Source organism: Chrysoperla carnea, chromosome 2 (genome assembly GCF_905475395.1).
Source record: "Chrysoperla carnea chromosome 2, inChrCarn1.1, whole genome shotgun sequence".
Lineage (NCBI taxonomy): Eukaryota > Metazoa > Arthropoda > Insecta > Neuroptera > Chrysopidae > Chrysoperla > Chrysoperla carnea.
The window spans coordinates 37,321,363-37,348,331 of NC_058338.1; the positions used below are offsets into that span (position 1 = coordinate 37,321,363).

The 26,969-nt window shown below is 28.4% G+C and overlaps 1 protein-coding gene across 1 annotated transcript in view; it reads right to left on the minus strand.

The window, feature by feature from the left end:
• The window catches only part of LOC123293521 (G1/S-specific cyclin-D2-like), a 51,205-nt gene that overhangs the window by 15,980 nt on the left and 8,256 nt on the right, over nt 1-26,969 (minus strand). The window contains exon 3 of the mRNA XM_044874371.1: nt 24,180-24,336. Within this exon, the coding sequence (XP_044730306.1) occupies nt 24,180-24,336 (157 nt within the window). The remainder of the gene's footprint in view (nt 1-24,179; nt 24,337-26,969) is intronic.

A 26,969-nucleotide genomic window follows, 5' to 3' on the forward strand; every position in this document is an offset into this window, starting at 1 on the left:
TTAAATTAAATATAAGTAAATTGAAAGTTTATTCGTTTGAGATCTGCAGGCAACTTGTAACGTCTTTCTAATTTTGCCTTAGAAATACGTTTGTTATTTTTCTCTAGGCGCTTAGTTTTCGAAATAAAATTTCTAGAAAAATAAAAAATGCAATATTTGATTTTTTAATAATTTATGTATCTATAGCCTCTCTGGCATCCGAGGGAATTCGCTTAGCTAACGCAGCTCCTGTGCTACGAATTTGTTTTATTTAAAATTCCATGGTAATTCATTATGAAGTAGCAATTCGATGGTAATGCAAAAAAGGTGACATATTTCTACTAAGTGTAATTTTCGCTTATGACATTTAATTGCTTAATATTCATTTTTACACTATTACGCATTTATTTATCAAAATTTGAAGAAATTTTGCAATTCAAATAAAAATTTTGATTTAAACGTTACAATATTTTATGCGTTTCAAAAAAAGAACAGTTATAAATTTAAAATTCACATAAATTTATCTATGTAAATATAGATAGAATCCTAAAGTTAAGAGTGAGTTATGTCCACTATGATAAATAACTGTAATCTTTTTATTTCACTTTCAATTCATTGCCTGAAGTGTTAAATTTTATGGTTTAATTCATTCATTCTTCATCTAAAATCTATGCAAAACTAGATAAATAGATACTAGTTTTCTGTAAAAAAAACATTAAAAAATAGCACACAGGGGTGAGAAATCAAAAACGACCAGTAAAAATAATTTATAACGTCTTTAAAATCCCATAATCCCCTTCGATATAATGAATTTTTACCTATTTTTAATAGACTCCCTTATTAATATTTCATTTATTATTACTTGTTGCACAAATTTTTATTTCATCCCTCACCCTCTAAGGGTGGGTATACATGTATTATATCACGTTTTCAATACAGATTTATTATTATATATATTATATTCACCTAATTATAATTAGTAAGTATGACTTTACAAACAACTTTTTACTCTGATGAAATCTAGGAATAACTTTTATGTGAAAGGTGAGAGGGTACTTTTTTAATGTATTATTAAGTATTCGCATCTATTTTTTGAAAATTAACGGTAACAAACGCTATAATGAATAAATGGGTTTTATACTTCCATTAATAACGGAGCCCTCGTTTGCTGGACATTTGATATTCTCATTGAATTCAACGTTTTTATTATGATTTTATTTAACGGAATTTTCCCAAAAATTTAAAAGCGATTATTAAGAAGAGAATACCAACAAATCTGGTACCTTCAAAATTAAGAAATAACTAGCTGTATCCTGCCACGTTTCGCTGTGGCACATTATGGCTGCATGAATAACAAATGAAGAACAAAACAAAGCAAACTTTTCCTAGAAGATTAGACATAATATAAATTTTAGAAAATTTGATTTACCCTTGATAAAACTTACAGCTTTGTAATGTACACGTTGTGGTCTTTTATTTGATACCGTATCTGGGTATATTTGACAATGTTCGATTGTTCATCTCTTTTTCTACTTCCCAAATTCCCTTAGAGAGGGGGGAGGGGTTAAAAATCGATAAAAACAATCTTAGAAGCGACTTGTATTTCGTGTCAAAATTTGAGCTTAATCGATGCAAAGTTTTTCAAGTTTTTTTAAAATAAACCAACATTTATATGCTGGATCATTTTAATATATAATGGCTAAGTTCGTTTTGCAGTTAACCAATCAAAAAACAACTTAAACAAAAGTTGCAAAGTTTGCTGAGGGACGTTATGTGATTGGCTCTAGTTCTTCGGGTTGTTTAATATCCAATTTAGAACAACTAGTTTTCAAATTATTTTGTATTTTCTCTGAATTTACCAAGGCACGACTAATATATAACAAAGCGAGTATAAAATATACAAATACATTCATAATTAGAAAAATATTTAACCGAAACTCAATATGGTTATGAAACTTTCTTCAATTATAAAGATTAAACAACCCAACAAATGGTTTTTTTTCGTTGACCACTTAATAACGACATATCTCGATTATAAAATGTAAATTTTGGTTATAAAATTAAAATTCACTTTTGTACCAAAAAAAAAATTATCATACAATATGTGTTAACTATTTTCCGGTTGAGAAAGCTTACTTGAAGTCTAATAATAATCATTTTACTCGCCATAATCTTGATCAAATATCTAGCGTGTGCACGATATAATTTTTAATGTCATCTGCTGCTTCTTCACTGACCAAGTCACTTCTTTATTAAGCCTGGTATATCTACCTATGTTAACCAAGACGAAGACGATTGTAATAGGAATGACTCTCCATTGGTATTAGATAGAAAAAAAACTACCATAAGATAAAGATCCATATAAAAGGTAATACTAATAAGTAATAATATGTATACAGTGGCGTGTGCCATTCGGCGTACGATGTGCATCTTATTAACATAATATTAATATACAAATACTTGTAGTAACCTTTTGTTTTACGTCAAGATCGTGTAGTAGGTATGAATGTTTTTAAAAAGAGGTAACACCCTAATTCCCTTCCGGGCATAGAAGACATTGAAAGATCTTGAGACATTGATAAATAATTATATTTTATATACAATATTTAACACAGTGGTCGTGAATTGTCTGCTAGGTTAAGTGGATGTTGAACACTGATGTAGGGTTTCATAATTGTAAACTTTCCATTTTTGCTCCAATTTACTGTATCAATTTTTGTATTATATAAATGCGTATTTCGACTACCACGTAGTCATCATCAGTATGAATTAGCTAATTATAATGACGTAAGTTGCCGAGAGAGTTAGGCGCAATCGACTTTAACCGTTAGACTACTTAGACTTAGGTTGTGGGTTCGAACCCAGACAGCGGAAATCTGATCAGTTATAATTAATGGAGCGGTAAATGAGTCTGTTAAAAATATTCAGAACTTGAGCTCCCTAGAATTATAAAAGGGCTTTAAATATCTTCTCACAAACGATGCAGCAGATGCAGCTTTTCTTGATTATAGCAAGAGAGCAACAAACAGATCTTATAGTTCTTCTGATGGCGTTCTTCTTTTTTTCAACCTCCTCCAAAATTTAGAACCCGGATTTTGTCTGCAACTAAGACAAAAGTCCATGATAGGCCGAATAATGATTATTTCCACCACAGGTAAGTTTGGAAGTAAAAAAGGTTACTTTCATCTCCGGTATCATTTAAGTTCTAGAAGAACGGGAAAGTTTTACAATGGTCATTTTTTGGAACGGAACCCTTTAAAAACTATTATGACGAAAATTATTACGTATGTTGTGTAAGGAATGATATACTTTCTTTCTATTTGATAAAGAAAAATGTAAGAATACGCACTCACATATGCAGACGCGACTGTTGTTTCATTTTTACATCACGATACAGATTTTAAGATAGAGAACAGGTGCATTCTCGAAGTATAAGAGATGACGTTTATGGAGTTATTTTTTTTATAGTTTTATAAACCCTATAATTTATTAAGATCATATTCTTTGAATAACTTTTTTTAATAAATATTTTGATAATCTAAATATTTGAACTATCCTCCTATGCTTTGATTTGAATTCAAAAAAATCCCTATTTAGGGTAAAGATGGATTCAGTTAAAATAATCTCAAAATTCACTAGAATTTCGCTATCTATAGTCAAAAAAGAGCTATAAATCTTGATATTGTTAATGTTATTGTAGGTTCAATTTTCTATTTGTCACAAAAACCACAGCAATAAAATTCGAAAAAGAAATACTAAAATAATACAATATCCTTAAATTTTAATTCTGTTTCTCCCTGGCACTTATTAACTTAAATTTGATACAAAAGATCGCAATTCCCTTGAATATAATGGTTGCAAAAATCAAAATTCCCACATATTTAAAGAAAACAAAAATCAAATATTGAAAATATTCCGATAATAATAATAGTTCCCACGATTTAGAATCCCGATTACGCAACTGATGTATAATAATGGTAAAAGTGCATTACAATAAATTCGTCACCATTATAAATGGCATAAATACAGAAGACAAAAAAAAAAAAATAAGCGGCCGGTGCCCCCTTTTTGTATATCCGGGTAAAAATTGTAAAATTGTAGGGGTCCCGTTATAGAACTGTGTACTATATGTAAACTGCATCGTTGCATTTTTGCAAAGACATAAAAAACAATTGCGTGTTTGTTGATCATAGAAGATCGTCTTCAGATATACCCACATATATTCATTAATCTTCGACTAAAACAAACCTTCTTCATCGTGTTTTTAAATATCCAGGTGTATTGTAAGAGTTTTACGACATTTCTTGGTGCAACAACCCTAAGAATTTTTTTCATTTTTATTATGTGTTTACATTTGCAAGTTATTGAACTAAGAAAATATATTTTTAGCTGAATTAGAAAAGGATATTAACCTATTTTTTTGTTTAATATATTTTTGCTTTTAATAAATGTTTCTTCCGTAATGTTATTATGAGGGTTTATTGAGTTATTTGTTTTTGTAAATAAGGTGTTTTTCTTTGCATTTAAAAAGGGTAATGACTTTTATAAGACGGAGTTCTTATTGTTTATATACCCATCTCTCTCCATTGACATTTCATCTAATTTTCGTAATTCTGGGCATGTTTTATCTCGTTTACAAAAATCTGTAGCTATGTGAGAGTGACATTAATTCGGTGAGTTGATGTGATTTGTATACCGAATGTATCAGAAAATTGATCTATATTCGAAGGGCTAATAGGCTATGTTATTTTCGCTATAAATCAAATGTTTTCGAAGAGGTACGATGACTAAGTATTCGAAAACTGTTAGTGGTAGAGCAAAATTTAAAAAGGAAACACTTTTTGTCATTAAAATATCACCATTTTTTGTTCATAATTTTTTCGACAACCCAAAGTTTCTTATTCACAAAGTTCCAAAAGGGAGATCTTAAACAAACGGTTAGAGATAAAGCATGACTCTAAATTACCAAAATATTTCTAATCAAAATACCAACAAGATTTGTGAGTAAAAGTTTTTCGAAAACGAGGCAAGTTCGGTTCAAATCCTAATTTTTAGGTCTCAGCTCCAAAGGGGTTCGTTTCCGATCACATGCTTATCATACCAAAAATAGAATCACTTTTTTTCTATCATTTTGTGGTAAAAATTTGTTTTATAATTAAAAAGTATAACATTTATTTTAAAAAAATAACAAAATATAAAAATAATTTTTTTTTCATTATTAAAATCTAACACCTTGAGAAATAAGGGGATTTTTATAGTTATAGAATAATATACAATATAACATAGTCTTATAATATATAGTACAGTATAGTAGGTACTTTAGGACAGACAGGTGTGAATTGAAGTAATACAATGATGGAGAATCGAAGACAAAACGATACGATATTACAATAGTAAACACAATGTTATATAAAAGACAAGAAGTTCAAAGGATGATATAATTATTTGAAAGCATATGTGTACAAGGATAGGTTATTTTATAGACAGTGTATGCAATTAATACACAAGACACGGTTATTGTTGATTACGTTATAAAAAATTAAATGATATTATAATCAGTTTATAATATTAATCCTCTATTCTATATTTCACAAAAAAAAAAAAATTGTAAAAAAAAACGGCAAAAAAATTATACAGCTACAAGGAATTAAACCCCAAGCCTCTCGCTTGTGCAATTTTAAATCTCTAGACCACAGATGATGTACTATGGTCTAGGACATAGGTAAAATTTATTCACTTCACAAACAATTTACCTTGTTTATTAACTTAAATATTATGCAACAACGAAAATTTGTGTTAACGTCAGAATTCAATCTAACAGTGTTTTCTTATCTTTCTATAAATCCAAAAATATATAAACACTTGAAATTAGGAAAATTTCAAACATTTCTAGAAATTGATAGCGATTTGTTGAATGATTTGAATATTCTTAGTTTTATTATATTCAATGGTTCTAGAAGCTTCACGGTAAGAAATTTTTTGCTGATATCACTATGTAATTATGTAAGTTTTTATACCATATAGTATTGTAAATAACACCATAGTTATGGGTCTTACGGCATTATTAGATACAGTATTATCAGATACATTTTGAGTATCTGTCCACTATGCAATACCGGCATTGTAATAAACGTCATGCATTTCTTACCGTGTACCTTCGTGGATTTTGCAGGCTGGCAACAAATGTGAGTGTTTAATTCCACTCTTTTTTTTTTATAAAAAAAAAAAAGAAGAAATTAAATTAAATGTCTACCTAAGGTCTATTATATGGAATAATATCAAAGTCATGACGCAACCAAAAATTATCTTATTATAGTAATTAATATTAATTAGAATTAAAAAATTTATTGAACTTTGATGCTAATTATACTTATTTAAATAAATTATTTTCTGTATATACAACAAATTTTGCACTATTTCACCTGTGTGTATTACTACATATTCTTCAATACAAAAGGAAGTTGTTATCTTTTTTGCATAAAATTAAAAAAAATTAATCCTATATATAAAAAAAAGTTATCTATGTAATAATAATTATGGAAGTTCATTGTCACTTTTATGGCATCAAATAATGATATCATAATTGAAATCGAAAGTTTGTTAAAAATTAATCATAGACTGTAAGATGTGACAGATATGGATGCGTCTTTTTCAATTCTTTTTTGGCTAAGAGAGGGTTCCAAAGTATTTTAGACTTTACTAGAATGATATATTTCTGAAGTTGTCGTAAGGATAATTATTTAAAAAGAAGACAAAACTATTATTTCAACGAGAAAAAATTTATATATGCATCCATACAATTCTATAATTAAAGTAGTGTATCGTTACCATGGAAAGGCCTCCAATAAAACTCACGCACGATGCAAATATGTATCCGTAAGAAAAACTACTTTTTATATAACAATACAAATATATCTTTTATACATAAAACATACAAAAATGTGTAACAAAAAAATTTTTCTCCCTTAAAAATTGTTTATTTTAAACAACAAAATTTAACAATACTATGTTTTCTATAAAAAGAGATTTCTTACGACATATCCAAACAATAAACGAATTTTTGTGTTACTTGGGGTATATTTTTATAATTTGATTGCCCAACAGATCAAAGTAAATAATTCTGCTAATTTTGTATTTGTTACATATATTATTTGATTTTATATCCGGTCTAGATTATATGAAGAAATATCTTATTTACTTAAGATTATTTATAAAAATTAACTAAAATGTATCAGCTGTCTCATGGATATCGTTTTCATGGTCGTTTAATATTCAATCAAAAGACTTCTTTTTACGACAATAAAGTGTGACTTATTTGTTTAAAGTCATATTTTACTGACCCATATAATCGTATCTTGTCAATGAATATGACAAGGTAAGATACAGCTTGACATTTAGTTCCATCCAGGTATATATTATTATCTAGCAACCTAAATGTTTTCTTCCGATCGTATTCAATAAGATTAGAATCAAGGATTACGCGATAGATCAAGGATTGCATTCTTACGTAATATTTTGTAAGTCGAAATGTAATATTAGAAATTTGGAGAAATATTATGTACCCTTACATGGGTACACAATTTTTAACCATCCTTACGTAATTAATGAATGACTCCGAAAGGCATTACCTCTTGAAGCGAATTATAAATACCTACTCATTTAATCCAAAATATTTAACCAAAGGTACAACAATTTTCTAAGAAATTCAATTTTTGGAAAACAAAGAAATAAATATAATTTATTGCTGGAGCCAAATTTTAATTTGATATCCTCTGCCCGATTTATAACCTAAAGTCCCAAAAAGGCGTTTTTTAGGATATCTGTTTTATTATGATATCGAATGAGATCGTATAAAAGTTCATATATTTGGATAAAAATTATTATGTGTTTCATTAATTAGAATTTCATTCGGTGTGGTTTTACATGTTCAAATTTCGCAAAGATTTCATATAAACCTGCCCATCTTCGCGAATTGCTCATGACAAATTACAGACGACAGTACCTAATCAGCCTCCAAAGATACATCAACTCTTTGCTATGGTATGAATCAATTAGTATACAAAAATTTTGATTTGAGACTTGTGACAATCAACATTTTCACATTTCTTGTTTAAAAATGAAAGCTAGAAAGCTACCAGACCAAAAAAATATTAAATTTCGAAATATAGGACAATTAAAGATTGCATGCCAAAAAATTCTGCTTATATTTTGACGCATTATATTTAAAACAAGTTGGTTACTATCCTAGTAGGTTAAGTACGGCAGATAAGTATGTCTGAAGTTCAAATACCTTTTCACAGTAGGCGCAAATCAAGCATTCAAAAACAAAAGACTACTTTACAATAGACATTTAAAAATACAAATAATAATGTCTACAAAATCTTTAGCAAGGCAGCAGACGTTTAGGGATTATAGCGAAAAGAAATTTACAATAGAAATACGTCATATTATGATGGGGTGCAATCAAAAGGTACTATAAACATAGGTTAACTTCTCGACGGTGCAACAGACCCCGTCAGTCGAACGTATACTACATACTCCGTTAAGATATAGGTACAATGAAGAGTACTACAGCTGCCGCCATGCCAGCCTTGTTATGTGTCCCCAAGACATTATTATTGAACTTAGACATAGTATAAAAGGTCGATAAAGGTTTTTTTTTGTTAATACCTTTCTTCAAATGATTTTTTTTTCAATATACAATGTCTTCATAATTTTTTGTCGTCCAATTATTTATTGGCAATAGTTTATCAACCCCCCAAAAAGTATCACACATATGCTTATTATTTATATGGTAAATTTTGTATAACTATTGTAATCTAAAAATAGGGTAGTTTTTTTTCTTTTGCTATTGTATAATAGAAATTTTCTATTATTCTTAAGGATCACTGTTTTTTTTTTAAGTAAATATTTTTTTTTGGTAAGTTTAAGGGATGAAATATTAATATTTTCTTAGCCGTTTTTATATCAAAAAATTAATAAACTCCTAAAACGTCTGTTGTTATACGAGGAGCGACAGTTGAAATAATTCACATCCCGAGATAAATTTCTTATCGCAATTAATTACAGTAAGAAAAATTTCTGACTACTCGCAAAATATTATGGATTAGAAAAAAATATATTAAGGAGTTTTTATAAAGGAATATGAAGGTCCAATAAATTCGCCAGTTTCCCTTAGGACACAAATTTATAGTGCTTATAACAAAGCAAAAAAGACCACTTAGTTTTATAATTAAAGCTTTTTAATTTGAACAGCATTAATTGGAAATAAGCGGATTCGAAATCTTCGCATCTGTTTACATCTACACATATACAACGCTTTGTCCCGAATGATTGATTGACTGACTGACGGAGTAACGTACAACCTAAAAAGTTTCACCTTTTGAATGCTTTATTAGCAGCAAGTAACATGGGCTGTATTTTTTTTTTTTTAATGAGGTTTTTGAACGAGTAATGCGGTGATATCGCTTATTCCGGACCTAATAATAAAAAAAAATCGAATCCTGGCTACAGATAAATTATAAAACTATAAATTCTATATCTAAAGGCAACCTTACTTTCAATAGTGCATCTTGTAAACATATGCTAAATTTTTCTTTTCTTTTACATTAAAGATGTTTTTTAACCTTTTCTTACCAAAAGTTGCTTTTGATAAAATCACATAAGTATCCTTTTTTTTAAATAAAGAAAGATGTTTTAAAAAAAATTTTGAAAAAGATATCGTAACTTTTGTTGTTTAATTGTTCAACCAAGAAAAAAAAAATTGAAAGTGCAAAAAATATAAAATCACTACCTGATCAACACACAATCAAAATCAAAATTTATGATTTTTAATTCAATGACCTAACTTCAAGGATAATAAATTGACGAAAGAAGAAAAAAACTATCCAAGAAATAGGCAGAGAGCACCTGGGCTGATTCAATGCTATTGTATTTTATTTTGCATACGTTTTGTCTACCTAAGAAGCTATTACGTACATTACTTTCTTACATAGAGTCTCGTGCCACCACCTGGGCCGTTCGACTATTAACATCCATCCAGACCAACATAAGATCTTTCTATAGGGACAAGCAGTCTGTGTTCATTGAAATCATATTCAATGCATTTTTTATTCAAGAAATGCATACATCAAAATAATCGGGACCATATTTAGTTTAAGGTTTGTTCTATTAAACAAAAAAGAAACACCCCCTCTCAATAGAATTGTGTCGCGTGTCTTACGTAAGGGATATTATGATCGAGGATCGGTCTGCTGTCCTTAAAATGTTGTTTTTTCTTATCTATAAAAGTCAGAAATACATTTGACTCATTTATTTTGAATTCTGAATCGTATTTCAACCAGGTGTATATACGGTTTTTTGTTGAAAGTATCAAGTAATTTGGTGTTTACATTGTGATATTATGTCAATTTTTGATAAACATTTTTTACTAAAATAATATCGATACATGCTTTTAATAGGTTTGTAGATCAAAGTTTTTTTTTGATACATCTGCTTGGCTTTAGTTTTTATATATTTAAAAAAAAATGTTGTCATTTTTGTTAAAATTTGGAATAAAATAGTAAATATACCTAAATGCGTATCGATAATACAATTCCAAAGTGCTTTCGAAGGTGCAATGAGGAAGTTTAGTGTAATTAAAGAATCCAAGAGGTCTAGCGAATTTGGAAAGTAAAATTTAATAACATTTCAAGGATTTCCTGGACTAAAAATAATGTTTATCAGATTAAAACAATTGAAAACTAATTTCAGTTGCTTTAATTTGAAGTGGTATTCAATTTGAATGTATATTGATTATGTTTGATGAAAATCGAATGAGATCTGTAAAAAGCATAGTCTTTTACAGACTTTTATTTTTTCCTTTTTCACAATATGTCGTCTGGTGGTCGCCATATTGAATTTTCATGAATGCGATATCTTCAGTGAGCCACCCAAGGTTTAGACAAATCGATTGACGTAAGAATCATCAAAATCGGGTCACGTGTTTGGTCTCTAGTGTGTTACAAAACAACACATAACCACTCCTTTGAGTCGTGCAGTCGGGTAAAAACATACATAAATTCTTAGTCGCACAGCGAAGTGTTGCGCATAGTTACACAATTGCAGACCCTTTGTGGTCTATTACATTCAAAAACAAGAATGCGCGTATCTCTTTTAAATTTCCATTTTCAACTCTTTATGCATTACAGTTTATCGCCAGAAAAATTTAAGAAAATTATCAAACTAGGCTAATACTTTTATAACACCCCAAATAATAATTTTTTTAAGTTGTGTTCATTGCCGTGGTAATAACATTTTTATTTTTTAATGGAATTAAACACTAGAAATTGAATCGTAATAATTTTACAGATTACAAATATAAAAGCTTTCACTTGAATGGATTATTACAGAGAAAATATTAAGAAATAATTTCCATATGATTAAACTTAAACTAAAATTTCAACCTTCTCTCAAAACTAATAAAAAAATTCACTTCAAATCAAAATACCCTCCACTTAACCATAATTTAAATAAATTTTTAATTAAAAATAACATTTAACGGTATTTTCTTGAAAAAAAAATCGATTAAAAATCAAAAAAAGGTCAAAAATAATATTTCTTAAATAACAATAAATAAGATTTCCATTCAATCAACAACCCCTATAAATGATTTAAAGAGTCCTTGAACCTTGTAAGTCTGTAACGTATACCTACCCTTAACGATGATGATAATAAAAACTTACCCTTGAGCGCCTAAACTTTTTTATCATATGTCGTCCAACGTATATTCTAAGACAAAATTCAATTCAATAGACGGAAGGGAAATAAATCAGGGGTGTTATTTGTAAGGGTAACATTTTTAGACCATCGGGTAATATGATGACCACTGTAACAGACTTGTTTTTTTTCATAAGAAATATAAGGGGATTGCTGTTTTTATGAAAGGATGCTGGATCCGCCGCGTCTTTGATATGCGTCCAGACATAATGTGGTCAAGACACCATTATAAAATGTTAATCAAGGGTGAAGGTAAAAAGGGTGGAATAATAGTTAAAAGTTGTCGAGGCAAACGACTACAAATTCTTCTGTCTGGAACGCAAAAGAAAACAGCATAGCAGCCCTCCTTTTTAATTATTCCCCTAGGTCTATGGTGCATGATAACGGACTAAAAATCGTTGTCTAATGAATCAATAGTAATGAAAATGATTTAGTTGTTTACTTTAAGGGATGAATTTTATAAAAGTTTGCAAATAAAAATTATAATTATAAATATGACTTGCGATATGTTTATATTGTATCGTGTGAAATTATATACAATATTTTGAACTATAAATTTCTTTAATAATAGGGCAATTTAAAAACGGCCAAATTATGCAAAATTTATTGTTATGTCTGCTTCATTAAAGTAATCGTAGCTACGATATCCAGTCTAATTGTATCGTGTGCATAGGTATTAGCTAATATGCTAAAGCAAATGCTTATAGTGATTATGTGAGTTGATTTAAATGTAACGTGGTCTAAAAAATTTATATTCGATTTGTGAACTTTCAACTTAATGTCACAATACTTTAATGCAAATATACAGAACCGAATCAGTATTAATAGCTCGAGTCGAGGACGTATAAATAAGCGACGTTAAACGAGAATTCATTAAAAAGGCATTGAAAAAACCGTTAAATCGTTATTTTTCGACATATAATTCTATTTTTCGAAAACTTTTCGATAAATATATACAATAATTAAAAACAAGGAACATTCACAATCATTCTATCAACATGTCATTCCGACCAAAAATCAAGAAAATGAAACTGAAATAAAATCCTTTCCTTTTGAATTTGTAATTATTTGGATAAGATGATTATTAACATTAAAAAGGATTTAAAAAAAATACAAAATTTAACTTATTTAAGAAATTTTAATAGAATAATTTCAACTTGTAATAAAATATCTGTTTAAAAAGATTTGTATCTTAAAAACACAAAAACAGATAAAATCCAGAAACTTCGAATTGCAAGAGAAATTCAAACTTAACCTACATATAAAAGTAGGTTATACTAAATCAAATTTTCAAAATGATGGTTTGAAAATGAATTTCTTCTTTAGAGCTAGACCTTCGAGATAGTGAAAATTGAAAAGCCAAAAATACATTACCCTATTGAAGTTTTTAATAATATTAAAAGCAATTAAAATTTCTCAGACTTCGAAATATTTTGCAAAATATTATTTCTTATTCGCATCGTGTGTGAGTTTTATTAGAGGCGTTTCCATGGTAATGATACACTACTTTAATTATAGAATTGGATGGATGCATATATAATTTTGTATGGATTGCATTTATGACTTACATTGAAAATTTAATATTATTGTCTCACAAATTTAAATAAATAATTATGATAATTTAAATTTGAAAAATAATATTTTTGCAATTTAGTCTCTTAATTAATTAATTAGTGTTTTTCAATAATTTTAATTTGACATTTTCATTAACATGTAAAGAATTGCAAATTAGTCATAACAGCCTCCTTCATCGCCAAAATTTCACTGGAAGCGCTGGCATCGATTTTATCGTCCCTACCATGACTACGCACACAACGAATAGACAAATAGAGAAAGGAAAATTTGTATATTCATCTCCATCGAAATTTTTTCTGTTTTAATTATTAATTTTGATTGGATAATATTTTTTTAATAATTTTTTTTCTAAAATATAATTTTCATTAACTGAATGACTGTTTACGGTTTTATGCTTTATTAAACAATAACAAGTTAATTTTTAATATTTAACCATTTGTTTATAAAAGCACGTGTTTCCATTTAAATATTAACTTAAAATATGTTTAAGACACCTGTAGAATAATTTATAAATATTTACTTGTTTTTACTCATTATTATAAGTACACAATAATTAATATTTTTTTATTTTATTAATAAGGAAAATAAATAATATTATAATTGGATGAACGCCTTATAACTTCAACAAAAACATAAAATTCCTATTTTAAATATGAATAATTTGCTTTCTATGGTATTCTAAATGAGAAAGATTATAAATATCTAAAATATCAGAAACTTTAACAGTAAAAAAGAAGAATTAAAATATAATTGAGATCTTCTTGATTAATTATTGAAATAATCTTGCCCCAGTTATCAACAGTTGTATATCAAAATTATATTTTTTGGATTCTGATGACGTCATATAGGTAAAAATTCCAATTTTTGATAACACAGACAAATTTGATCCGATCTTATTAGAATTTTTTTAGAAATCCACTAATTTTCCGTCATTTTTTTCAGCTACGATGTCAGTTTTTTGCCAGCTTTCACTTATGTGCTTAATTCAGGAACCAATTGTCCAAATTTTTGAAACCTATTAGACTTAGATTAAACTTGATGACAAATTTGAAAAGTGTGACTCCAATTTAGTAGGATTACATATTTGATTTATCAAAATTGCCAAAATGGTACTTTTTGATAAAGCGAATATATTAATAATAACTACAATTTTAATCTAATTTTGTTTGTATTACTCCGTGTTATTTACTTGATTTATTATCAACAAAATTTTGATTTTGGAAATTAATCAGTTCCTTATGCAAAATAACTTAGGAAAGTAATGAGTTCCTTAAAAATATGTTTTGCTAGGAAATTAAAAAAGTTTATCAATTAAATGTTCAGACTTTTTACGGTACACGAATATGGCGATTCTCCCCAATTTTGCCTTTACTCTCATGTTAAATACTATCCGTATACGAATTTTCATCAAAATTGTTAGAGCCGATTCCGATATATATAAGGCGAAACCTAAATACGTGATATCGGTGCTATGTACGCCCCTGCTAAGAAGAGACGTAAAGTAAATTATCGTTTCTATAAATTGTCCATTTAGTTTTAGTACATAAGTAAGGATAATCGTAAGAAAAAATAAACCTTATAATTGTTAAATTACCATCACCTACGCTCTACACAATGTATATGACCAGGGTAAGATATATCCGATAATAAAATGTCAATATTTCGAAATTTATGGGTTTTTTCTTGACCATTTGGTGACCAGGTGTTGTATGCGACACCAATGTATCTTCATACACATAGAGTTTACGGGTCAAAACCACAAGATGTCACAATTCAATTATAAACAATTTGTTTTTAAAATCTTTATTTATTTATATACTATTAAATTTGACTTTGTTGTAAAAATATTAATTGTTGTCTTACTTATGTTGTCTTATTTGTACAAAAAATGCAGCTGAATGACGTTTTAAAAAAATGATTTTTTAAAATTCTACCATTGATACAACGAAGCATGTACTATATATGGGTATATTAAATTTAGTCTAAAGTTTGTAACGCTAAGAAATAATGACAATAGGAACAAAATTTGAGTAAAGGTCAATTATTTGATTTCTATAACCAATATCGGACAAAAAATATAATAGTGTACCAAATAGAACAAACGCAATATGAACACCTATACCAAAATTTTTTCGTAGCCTCAACATTTGCAAGCGTTACAAACTTGGGTCTAAACATAACATACCTTGCATATTACATATAAACATGGTATAAAAATAACTATTCTTGTCTAATATATAGTTTACGCTAAAAAAATACCAACTTCGAATTTTCTTTTCAAACTTTCAAGACAAAAGACAAAATATTTTTTAGAATAGTTAAACAACTAAACTACACGTTTAAAATATTTTATTTCAAACAATAAGACTTATGTCATTCCATAATTACAGTAAATCATATAATTAATTGAATTTTGAATACTTCCCATAATTTGTAACTAATATGACATGGAAAGATTAATGACTAAACAAAAGCGCACGAGACAAAATTCAATCGACCACAAATTTTACGGAAATAATAAAAACAACATTACACATTTTGTTTTTAACTTTTAAAGGTACATTTTTTTAAATAAAAATTAATTTTTAATCGTAGAAATATATATATTTTATAATTGACAGGGGTGGATTTTATATTTTTTCTTTGGACTGCTCCGATTATATAATATTTTAACAATATTTGTTTGTCCACATGCCCTTTCAATTAAATGCCACATCGATAGACAATACTTTTGGGTTTATTAAAGCTACATTCCTAACGTACCACCTAACGTACAAAATTTTGTTGCCTGTATTTTCGTACAAATCATTTTAATATTGCCGTGAAAATCATTTAGTCTGTGGGACAGCACCCTTTTTGTTAAATGATTAATACATACTTGAAACTTCGTCAGTGGCTTCCTTTTGACGAACCAACCAAACTTTCTCTACGATTTTTTTCTACGAAGTACCGTGTTTTCAAATGAGTATATTAACCTCTTATTTAAGATATCAGTCTGAAAAGATGCACAAGGAATTCGTCGGGCACTATGACCACTTGTTAATATTAATAATTATTAAACAACAATAATTAAGTGTTTTTGTTTTTCAATGCACACATACATGGCTCAATTTCGCTGATATTATTAATGTTATCAAATGGTCCTAGTGTCCGATAAATTCCCTACTGAATTTTTTCAGATTGATAGTTTAAATTTGATGTTGTCACGTTAATAAATTTAAAGATATGAAATAATTTTTATCATCACTTTTTATACCATGTATATATGTAATATATCAAGATGCTACCAAGAAAATTATTATATAGGTGTTCATAAAATCACCTAATTAATCCATTTACTTTCTTATATAAAATATTTTCAATCCAACACTGTAGTTTAGGCGTAAAAATATTTTTATTCTGTGACTTATTAATCCCTCTCACACATACACAACACCCACCCTAAACTATAAATTTGTATATAAACTAGTAAGGGAATTAAAAAAAATACACTATTTATGAATGAACATGCAATGCAACGCACTATGCATAGTTATTACCTACTAGTGATAAAATGTTTTTAGAGGGTGGCTTTTTGTTTTTATATTAGTGTTGGAATGACCACCACTGATACAAATAATTAGGGCCGTGGCAGGTCCCCAATCTGCCCGGATCCAGATGTGATAATAATATAAATTGTTTTTAGGGGTTATTTACTTTACTTACTCATACACTTTGTTGATTAATATCGATTTTATATACAGTAATTAAAAATAATTATAATTTACACATATTTAACATAATTAAAGTTACTTTTAAAAAGAAAACTGAATTTTCATACAAAATTTGGGAATTTCACAGGTTTTCAATTTAAAAAACGGCACTTAACTTAACATTGTCCCCAAAACTGTGACACCGAATACTATAATCAATATAGGATTTAAAAAATATATTATGAATCCTATTTAAGGTTGATCGAACATTAAGGCAATCTCTCGATAAATATCTCAATTTTTGATATGTTATTAATTTCTAATCACTCGTATAAAGTAATCCTTTGAGAAAAAAAATTGAAAAAGGGTTTTCCTGTTAATAAAATAAGGTGGTTTTTCAGATCTGTAAAGGCAGAACAGTGACCCACATGTCAAAAGCCGTGGCCTGTTCAGATATATTTCTTCAAATCAAGCATTGAAGTCAAAAATAAATAGTTTAACATATTATTTAATGTTAAGTATAGTAGTCAGGCATCAATTGGTATTAAAATTGGTGGATAGATAGCATAGACTAGGGCCAGTGCACTTTTTGTAAACTAATTAGAACGAAAATCTGTTAATTTTCCGCTTTACGAAAATTTTCATAAGTAGCCGTTTTTTCTCATTCAAATAAGATTGAATAACAAATGCAACAGGATGACTGTTGCATTTGAGACTTCTTAGCTGCACCAAATTCTGTATTTAAGGTAATACAAGCGAGCGCCAAGGCAATTTTAGATTTAGGGTTGAAATTATTAATAAAATTTTTCGATATCTGCCTTTGTTTTCGAAATATCGAAAGCTAAATAATAAATTTTCAATTTTCAATATTTTGAAAATTACTCCAGATATCGAAAAATTGTATTATTACTTTTTGTATTATATTGTCAAGTTATAACATAATTCCCCATCAAAATTGGAAATATTTACTTTTTCAAATTCGTGTTCCCACTACCGTGCTCATACATCTTTAATTAGTCCGGCACAACAAGTTTTTTTCCGACAAAACAGGTTTTAAACAATTTATTAAGGTTTTAACATTTATTTAAATAGTTTTTTTTTAATTTCCGCCGACTGTTTTCCCATGAGACCAATTATTAAATATGCCTACTTTTTAAGTTATTTAAATAATCGGAAAATTTTTCAGTATTGATTTAGACTTTGTCAAACTTCATATAAAAAAATCAAGCATTTTATTTGAAATTACTTTGGAGGAGCTCATTTCTAAGAAATCATTTTTCGTCGCAATACATATTTTCAGAAAATGTGAAACTACATGATTTATTATGAAATTTTATAATTTTTTTGTATGAAACTATGATTTGTTTTAAAATTACAAAATTCTAATAGACATGTAGTCGTGTTTTATTAATGACGTCATCAATTCATATAATAACTCATTGAAGGGTAACAAAAAATATGTAAAGGTACTATACCAACATTGAAAACAAATTATAATTATTGTATTTAATGATCAGTTTTTATAGGTTTGACGCGTTTTAAAATGCATATAAAAGTCAAAAACAGCATGTGCCCTTTGCCCTTTGATTGAATACATTGTCTACTAGCATAAGCATTCAATAGTTACCTTACTTTACATTTCCGTTTTGTGTAGGTATAGTTCCCTTAAAATACTAGGCATTATTCAAAATTGATGCACATATGTTCATATTATTGTTTTATTGACTCGTGAAAAATAATTCCAATAATTTGACTTTATTGGTATTTTAAAAAACAAATATAATTTAAATGAACTAAACACATGCATCATGCTGTAAATTTTTAACACATTAATAAGTGATTATAACCACTAAAATATTAAATTGAGAGCAGAATAGGGGTCAGAGGTACGAATGATTCACACTACAATATTTTAAAATCGACATATTGGCCTATCATTTTTTTCAAAATATTCTAAACTAGCAACTCTTCTGCATATGTAACTAAATTAACCAAATCTACTTGAAATAGAAAATTTTCTGAATCAAGAAAAGTAAAATTATTTAAAAGAGACGAATATTGATTTCCTTTCCAAAAAATGTCAAAAAAATCGGTCTAGAATTTAAGTAACTTACAAATTTTTAGCACAATCAAGAAAAAATAGAATTTTCTTTGAATCCGACGAAATTTGATAATCCATGTATGAGCCGGACTCAATGATATATGACCCCGACCCATTGATAAGAGAATCTACGCGTAGTTGAAAGTAGATAATAAAAATCTTTTTTACCAGAATGGTGGAATCGATATGGTAAGTAAAAGAAGTATATATTTACTTATTAAGTTCATACTTTGAGAATAAATACTTCACTTTAATTCTCTACCAAAGACATCTGGATGCCGGATACTACAGAACTATTGCTTCCTGAAAAAGCTAAGAAAAAAATAAGAAAATGTTCTTTACCAAATTTGGATCGGAGGCCTAATTTACGAGATAATTATCTTACTTTTATTTATAATCAATTAATAAAAAATACATTCCTTTTTATTAATTGTTTATACTAGGAGTAGGATAATTATCTCGTAAATTAGGCCTCAGATCCAAATTTGGTAAATATAATTTTCTTCTTTTTTTTCTCAGCTTTTTCAGGAGGCAATAGTTCTTCAGTCAATACTAGAACACCCTGTATACTATTTCTCTAGCTTGTTTTAGCCACGGGTATTGCACTGTGAAATTCCGCACGGGTCGAGTTAGTTCCAAGTATTTCTCTCGGCAATACCGAATTTGCTCATCACTAGACATTTGCTAGGCAATGTGGTATTACTAGGAAATAGAGTATTCGAAAGTATAATAGTGTAGCAATGTTTTAGATCAGAAAATCTAGAAACATAAAAATTTCAAACAAGCTTTAATCTACATATCAATAACGTAATCGCACGTGGCCACTTTAAATACATACAGGTGTGACCATTTGTTCCAAAACATAAAATTTTAATATTCTTTGTTTAAAAATTGAATTTTTATAATTCAAACAAGTTATGCTTATTATTATTATTGACAAGAGATGTACATATGTTGTTCATATTACCAAAAATTATGTTTATTGCATTCAATGTCTAAAAATCTTAATAAAAATTATACCACACCTGGGAAGCCGTATAATAAAACAGTATAGCAAAAAAAAATCAGCTGATTAAATCCATATATACCCTTTATAAAAATCAACAAAATTATTTATGCAAATATTAAGTTACAATAAAAATAATATACTATTTTATATGAATTCATATATGTTTATCCTTGTTTAATAGTGGACAACGTATTATTTTGATAATAAGATTGTTCGACTTCCATATCGAACTTATTTCACCCAAGTTATTTTCAGTTCAATTTTGCAAGACTGTCGAATATTCTTGAAGGGCGAATAATCTCAATTTTTAAAGATAATGTACGAACGCTAGAAATTCATAATATTTATAAAGCGCATTTTGTAATAGCCGTATTCAGACAAAAGAATGATACAGAAAATAAAATTCTTAGCAGAAAATGAAACATGATTTACGATGTATACGATACATTAATTATTATCTTAGAATCTTACTTATTTTAATAACAAGCTTGATATCCGCCCACTTCACTGGGCTTAAAAATAAAAACCACCCCTTTATAGGCTCCACCTATCTTGATCTCACATATTCCCCTTCCGTGACACTAGAAGGAATTGTTTTACACAGCTAAAATATTTGAACAATTTTCAATTTTTTTAAGTGTATGTGTATATCAGAGAAAGAAGACCATGAATTGTTTGACATTTACTATTATAAATTTTTACAGAAATCTTTAATTTATGGTTTAAAATGATGATCGTAGATGGAGCAGTAAAATGTCAGAATAAATTTAATTTTTTAAATTTTGTTTTTAAATATATCTTTTTAAATTTCATTCAAATTCATTCGCTAGCTTTTGCGTGAAAGCGTCACAAACAAACAAGCAAACAAACATACAAACAAACAAACTTAATTACTTTCCCATTTATAATATATAGGGATTATGACTTATGACTTTCTAAAAACGCTACCATCCGGCTCGAAGGACCAAATATATTCTTATTTGAATTTGATTGCAACTTTTTATTATCCCACTAAAAAATTCTTTCACAATTGATACAGTATTTAATTTGCCATAACAATAACCTTCTTTATTTGCTTTAACAATACCTTCTTCGGATAGATCAGTTTGAGAGCGGATTTAAAAATAGGTTTATCTAAATTCGACTAAAAATTCCATATAACTGTAGAATATATATTTTCAAAGTTTGGTTAATATTATAATGGAAGTAATAAGATTTGTTAAGGCTTCGATTAAATTTAAATATTAAATAATTTTAGAAGCTAATAGTTTTATTTTTCGTACATAAACAAAGATAAAATATTACATAAAAATATATTCATCTCTTTTAAAGTAAAATTATTTAAATTCAAAGCGCATAAAACTCATATACCTATATTTAAACTTGTCTGACACGGATAATAGAATATTACGCATAAAAATAAAATGCACGTGGTCCTCATACCATTTCCCTAAACTGGTTGCATATATTAATGCACAATTATATTCGCGAATATAATTTTAATACAAAAAAAAACTGGCTTAGGTTGTTTTAATATGAATTTTTATACAATAAATCTTTTTTTTTTATTAATTTCGATTACAAATTAAAATATTCCGCATGCGTCATACATCTTATAACTTTGCATACAGCTGTGTATGTAATTGGTCCATATTCACCTAAAAGCCTTTTAAATATTCAAAAGTCTTCTTGGTTTAACTTTGTAAAGCAAATAAAACACCGTAACTCTTATCATTGTTTATATAATTTTAACTTTTAAAATCACAATCGAAATAAAGAAGAGAGTAATTGTTATTGAACAGTAACAAGAAATTAAGGATTGCTTCTGCAATCAGGCAGTTGGCAACACAATCAGCGAAGTAAAAATTTTGGTTTAGGTTGAGAATATTTAAACAAAAGGTTATTTTATCTCTGATGTGCAAATGTTTTTTGGGGTTGCTACTTTTAAGCTCATATTTTAATGTGTATTTTGTTCGTCGGATATCTTAAGCCCTTGGACAAAGAGGAAAATCAATCTAAAAACATTTTCGCAATTCTAAATACCATCTTTGCCTAAGTGGTCAAGCGAGTAAAGGTGTAAACGCCTTTAACCGTTTGACCAGGCATGGGCAAACGTGGCTTAGAGAAGTTCGGACTTCTGTATCTTAAATACGAGTAAGACAGTGACAACCTAATCAGTGACAAGCAAAAATACGAGTAAGACAGAGAGACAACATTTTTTTCTACTTATCTCATTACTATAAGAGAAACTAAGATAGGTAGAAGAGTCGTATACCGGTCTCGCTTCCTCCTCTATGAGCAATGCGGACTGGATAAAGAGACACAATAAAGTTAATGGCACACAATAAAGTTATAACAATGGTGACTTCGACTTAAAATAACTCACACATGCCTGCGTTTGACTACTTAGACTGGGGGTTGAGGGTTCGAATTCATACACATGATAAAAATTTAATTGTATTTACTCGGATGATGTTGGTGAAACTGTTATAGACGCATGTCTGAGGAACGGAGGTTAAATCTCATTATATTAAATACCATCTTAAAACATTATAAGAAGGCTAATATCAGAACTGGCTCGAAGGACCAGATAATATTTGGATCTAAAGTTTTAACTAAAAAACAATTCAAAGTAAAAAATATGACATCGAAGAAATAAAATTGGACACAGATATTGTACAACTCATAGGTTACGGGTTCGATCCTCACATTAATGAATTTTTTCCATACTTAGAATATTGACGTTAAAAATGTTCCAGAAAAAAAATTTAATACTTCTATAAAAACACCAAAAATTTGGTTCTGCTTCATTGAATCAAAAAGAAATAATTCTTTTTTTTTTACCCTTTTGAAATATTTACGAAATTTCTAAACAAAATTTTTTTGATATTCAAAAGAGTAACTAAACACCAAGAATAGCCAATCTAAATACTAAAACATCTGCCTGTGATATAATAATACAAGTGCAGAAGTATTAGAAAACACGTCGTGGCACTTTGATTAGGGCGCGCAACAGCTATTATAACCCTACATATAAACTAAACATGTTATTATGCATTTTTGAACAGGGTGAATATAACACCATCAATATACTAGCGAACAGTAAGCAAAGCAACAGTACTCTTTACTGTAGACATATTTAAAGATCCAGTTTAGATTATTTTTTATTTATAAAAATTGTTTATGTTTATAAATAATAAAAATTTGGTCAAGTTTTTCATTGAAATCTAAAAAACAAGTTATGATAAATATTACTGCACTTTTATATAAGATCAAGTTATATTGTATAATCATTTTTTATGGTTTCCAGAAAAATTAGGATCTAGTAGTTCAAAAAAGATAAATACTTGGAATAGAGAAAGCTCAAGAAAAAGTCATTCTCCTGCAAAGGTCAACTTTTGTATACGTCATAGTAAACTATTTGCAAGAATCCGGCTAAGTGGCCGAGCGATTAAAGGCGCAATGGCCGTTGCCAAAAATGATTTTATTTAGTTTTTGTACCCTATATATGAAATATATCAGAGTATATTAAGTTTATTTCCAAGTTTGTAACTTTTAGAAATATGTAAGTTTGAGTTTGTAAATTAGCAACATGGGTCCATTGGGTCTTGTAAACCGCAAGAAGAATAACAAAAGTTTAAATGAAAAATTGTTTCATATAAAAAAGTAAAAAACTTTTGTTTGAAACATTTTTTCGCAAATAACTTTGTTTTCTCGCGAGTTTTGTCCAAATTAGGGCAAAAATTTAGTTCCCATTTTCTCAAAAACTCTAAAAGATGGTTAGTTGAAAATTTTTAGGTAGCTTAATTGATTCTAATTTCATACTAAACTCATCCGATAACTAAAATTTTCAATTCAGTAGAATTTTACTTTTTTAAAGCAAGTGAGTGCTTTGAATCATTTTTGTGAATCTCTAGAGGGAGGCAGCTGACCCTACCTGCTCCCCCTCCTTGGAGACGACCATGCTTAAAAAATTCTTACGCAGAGAAAACGAAAAGTCTGAATATAGAGTAATAGAAAGTGAAAATATGATAAAAATTTAATTGCAATTAATAAAATCACTTACCGGTATAACAAATGGCGACTAAAGTATGTGAATGTCTTCGGATAAATGGATTTTCCATACCCCATGACACTCGCTCAATTACATGGTCCACATAATCAAATCCAGTTATTGATGTAATATCCCATCGTAATTTTGATAATACCAGCATTTCCCAGCTCTGTAATCAACATATTACATATTTTTATAGAAATTTTCATCTATAATAATCAATCTATTAAAACTATCACCCCCACTCGCCACCACATTTCTTTTATATATTTTTTTGTGTTCGTCATGTATAGTCAGGCGTGCATAATTATAATAATTTTATTATTTAATAAACCAATTGTGGTTTACATTGTAATTAAGTTTAATAAATTAGTGTGGTCAGTTTGAAATAATTGCGTGATCTCATCCTTATTCAGAGTGGTTTTTTTTACGCATATGGTTTTGGTTTAAGTATTTTTATCAAAACAATTTGATGGCATGTCAACTTTGTGTTATTTATTGTTGACAATACTTACATGAAGATCATCACTCTTGAAAACGGTACTATAATAGGCCTAAGTCAAATAACAACCAGAATCCAAAGTGCGCAGTTTAATACTATCACATTGGATTTTCTAAGTAAGAGATATTCTATCTAACGTTTTGACGAGAATCCTTATCTTCGATAAACAACCTGTTTTTCACAACAACATTTAGACTCGGCAAAATCCGTCATTGTTTAAACTAATTTTTTTTTAACAAATTAATAATAATCGAATCGCTTCGGAAACAATTTTATCATATGCAATTGTGGTCAAAATTAACAAATAAATGTTCTAAGACATTTTTTTCTAAACCCTCCAGTTTTCGAATAACAAAATTGGTAAATTTTGAAAATATTTTTGAGGGATGAAAATCGAATACCCGTTTTTTTTCCTTGTTGTAAAACAGATAAGGGAGGGAGGGTCCAATAGAAGAGAGGGGTTCATTTTTCTCTGTGGTACACACCTAAATCGACAGTAGCCTAAATGGCCGAGCGATCTAAGGCGTTAGTCTTCGACCGTTGGATTACTTAGATTTAAGTTGCGGGTTCGAATCCAGGCAGCGGCAGTGTGAACAATTTATAATTAATGGGAGTGCAGAATTGATCACATTGTCGTCGCTTGGATAAGAACGAAGAAACCGATTCCTCCCACATCATAAATGTAATTATAAATATGAATGTAATTTAATAAATAAAGATTAACAAATAATGATGTGGGTGGCCTCTGTGATAAGGCGTATATCATAAAAACAGAGGTTAAAAACCATTATTATTATTATTATTATTAAATCGACAGTTGTTACGCCACTGAAAGAAAACCATAATCATTTGAAATGCAAAAATTTTTACACCTGTTTCAATTTAAAACTAATACGTTTATCTTTTCGTATATTTATTACAGTCTGTTTGCAATTTTGCACAATTTTCCAAGTTATTTGCAATTTAATCAAAATACAAATTTTTTTTTTTCAAATAAAAAATAATTATTCACAATAAAAATAAATTAACAAACTTATGATCAAAAAACCGCTGATGACCGACTGTCTGTATATTATGTGTCCGTTCTATCAAATAGTTTGCTTGAGTGCCTTCACTTCCGTCCGTATGTCGCATAGCAATGGATCATCATTCTTTATTAAAACTTCTTTTTATTCAAAGAAAAAGATAACTATTATTTTGTTTTTATTATTAGGTAAAAGTACGTTTTTCTTTACATTTTTTTGTAGTAGAAATGTTCAGGAACCGTAAATTTTATATAACATATGGTCATAAAAAAAGTATTATCCATTCTAATAATTGCGCGAGTAATTTTTTTAAACAAAACATAACTTTAGAAAAAAAAAAGTTTTCCCTCGTATTATCTAACAGTTTTAACGTCTTAATATAACATTTGATTTCTGTTTTTCCTTCTTTGAATAGAATCTATTTGCCAATATTTTAGTAATCTATAATATCCGAATCCTTTCAAAATAAAACGTATAGTACAAGAGACGGTATATAGAAACATAGCTTACTCGGACACTCCCCATTAAATTACCTTTCAAACAAAACCAAAAAAATCAAAATCGGTTCATCCGTTTAGGCGCTACGATGCCACCACAGACATACAGACACACATAGTTCGCGGGTTAAAGATTTACCTACATAATAATTTTTCTGCTGCGTAAATCTAAACTCGCATTTAAAACATTTCTAAGAACACTTTCCATTAAATTGCCTTTTTTCTTAAAACCTTTTCCAAACTGAGCCGATTTTGAAGATCATCGCCAATTTTTAGTTTTTTCGGGTACGGAAATAATTTTCAGGTGAGAAAAATTAATTTTTCGGGTTCAAAATGTTCTGATTCAAGGGAGATTTATACAACAAATATAATCAATTTCATTTTACTAGCCTAACATTTTCTAAAACAATTTACAGTACTTTTATGTGTCTCAATTAATTTGATCGTACTACATTGTATAACATAGTCCTAACAAAAGGAAAAAACAAATCTTGCGGCAATTTATTATTTGTGATAAAAAGCGATTGATATTTGACGCCAGACATTGTGTTATTTTGGGGTCATTGTAATATGTTTGTCATACATAATATTTTTTTATTAATGATGTCAGTTTTCATATAGACAAACATACCACATATTTAGTTAGTCGCGAAATTCTACTCCCTCATCAATTTAATATAGGTCCATAACCCTGGCTAAATTCATTCCCACAGTTGTAATAACTAATTCTCATTCATATATTATACAATTACTTCAGACTACAGAGCAATTTTTTCTG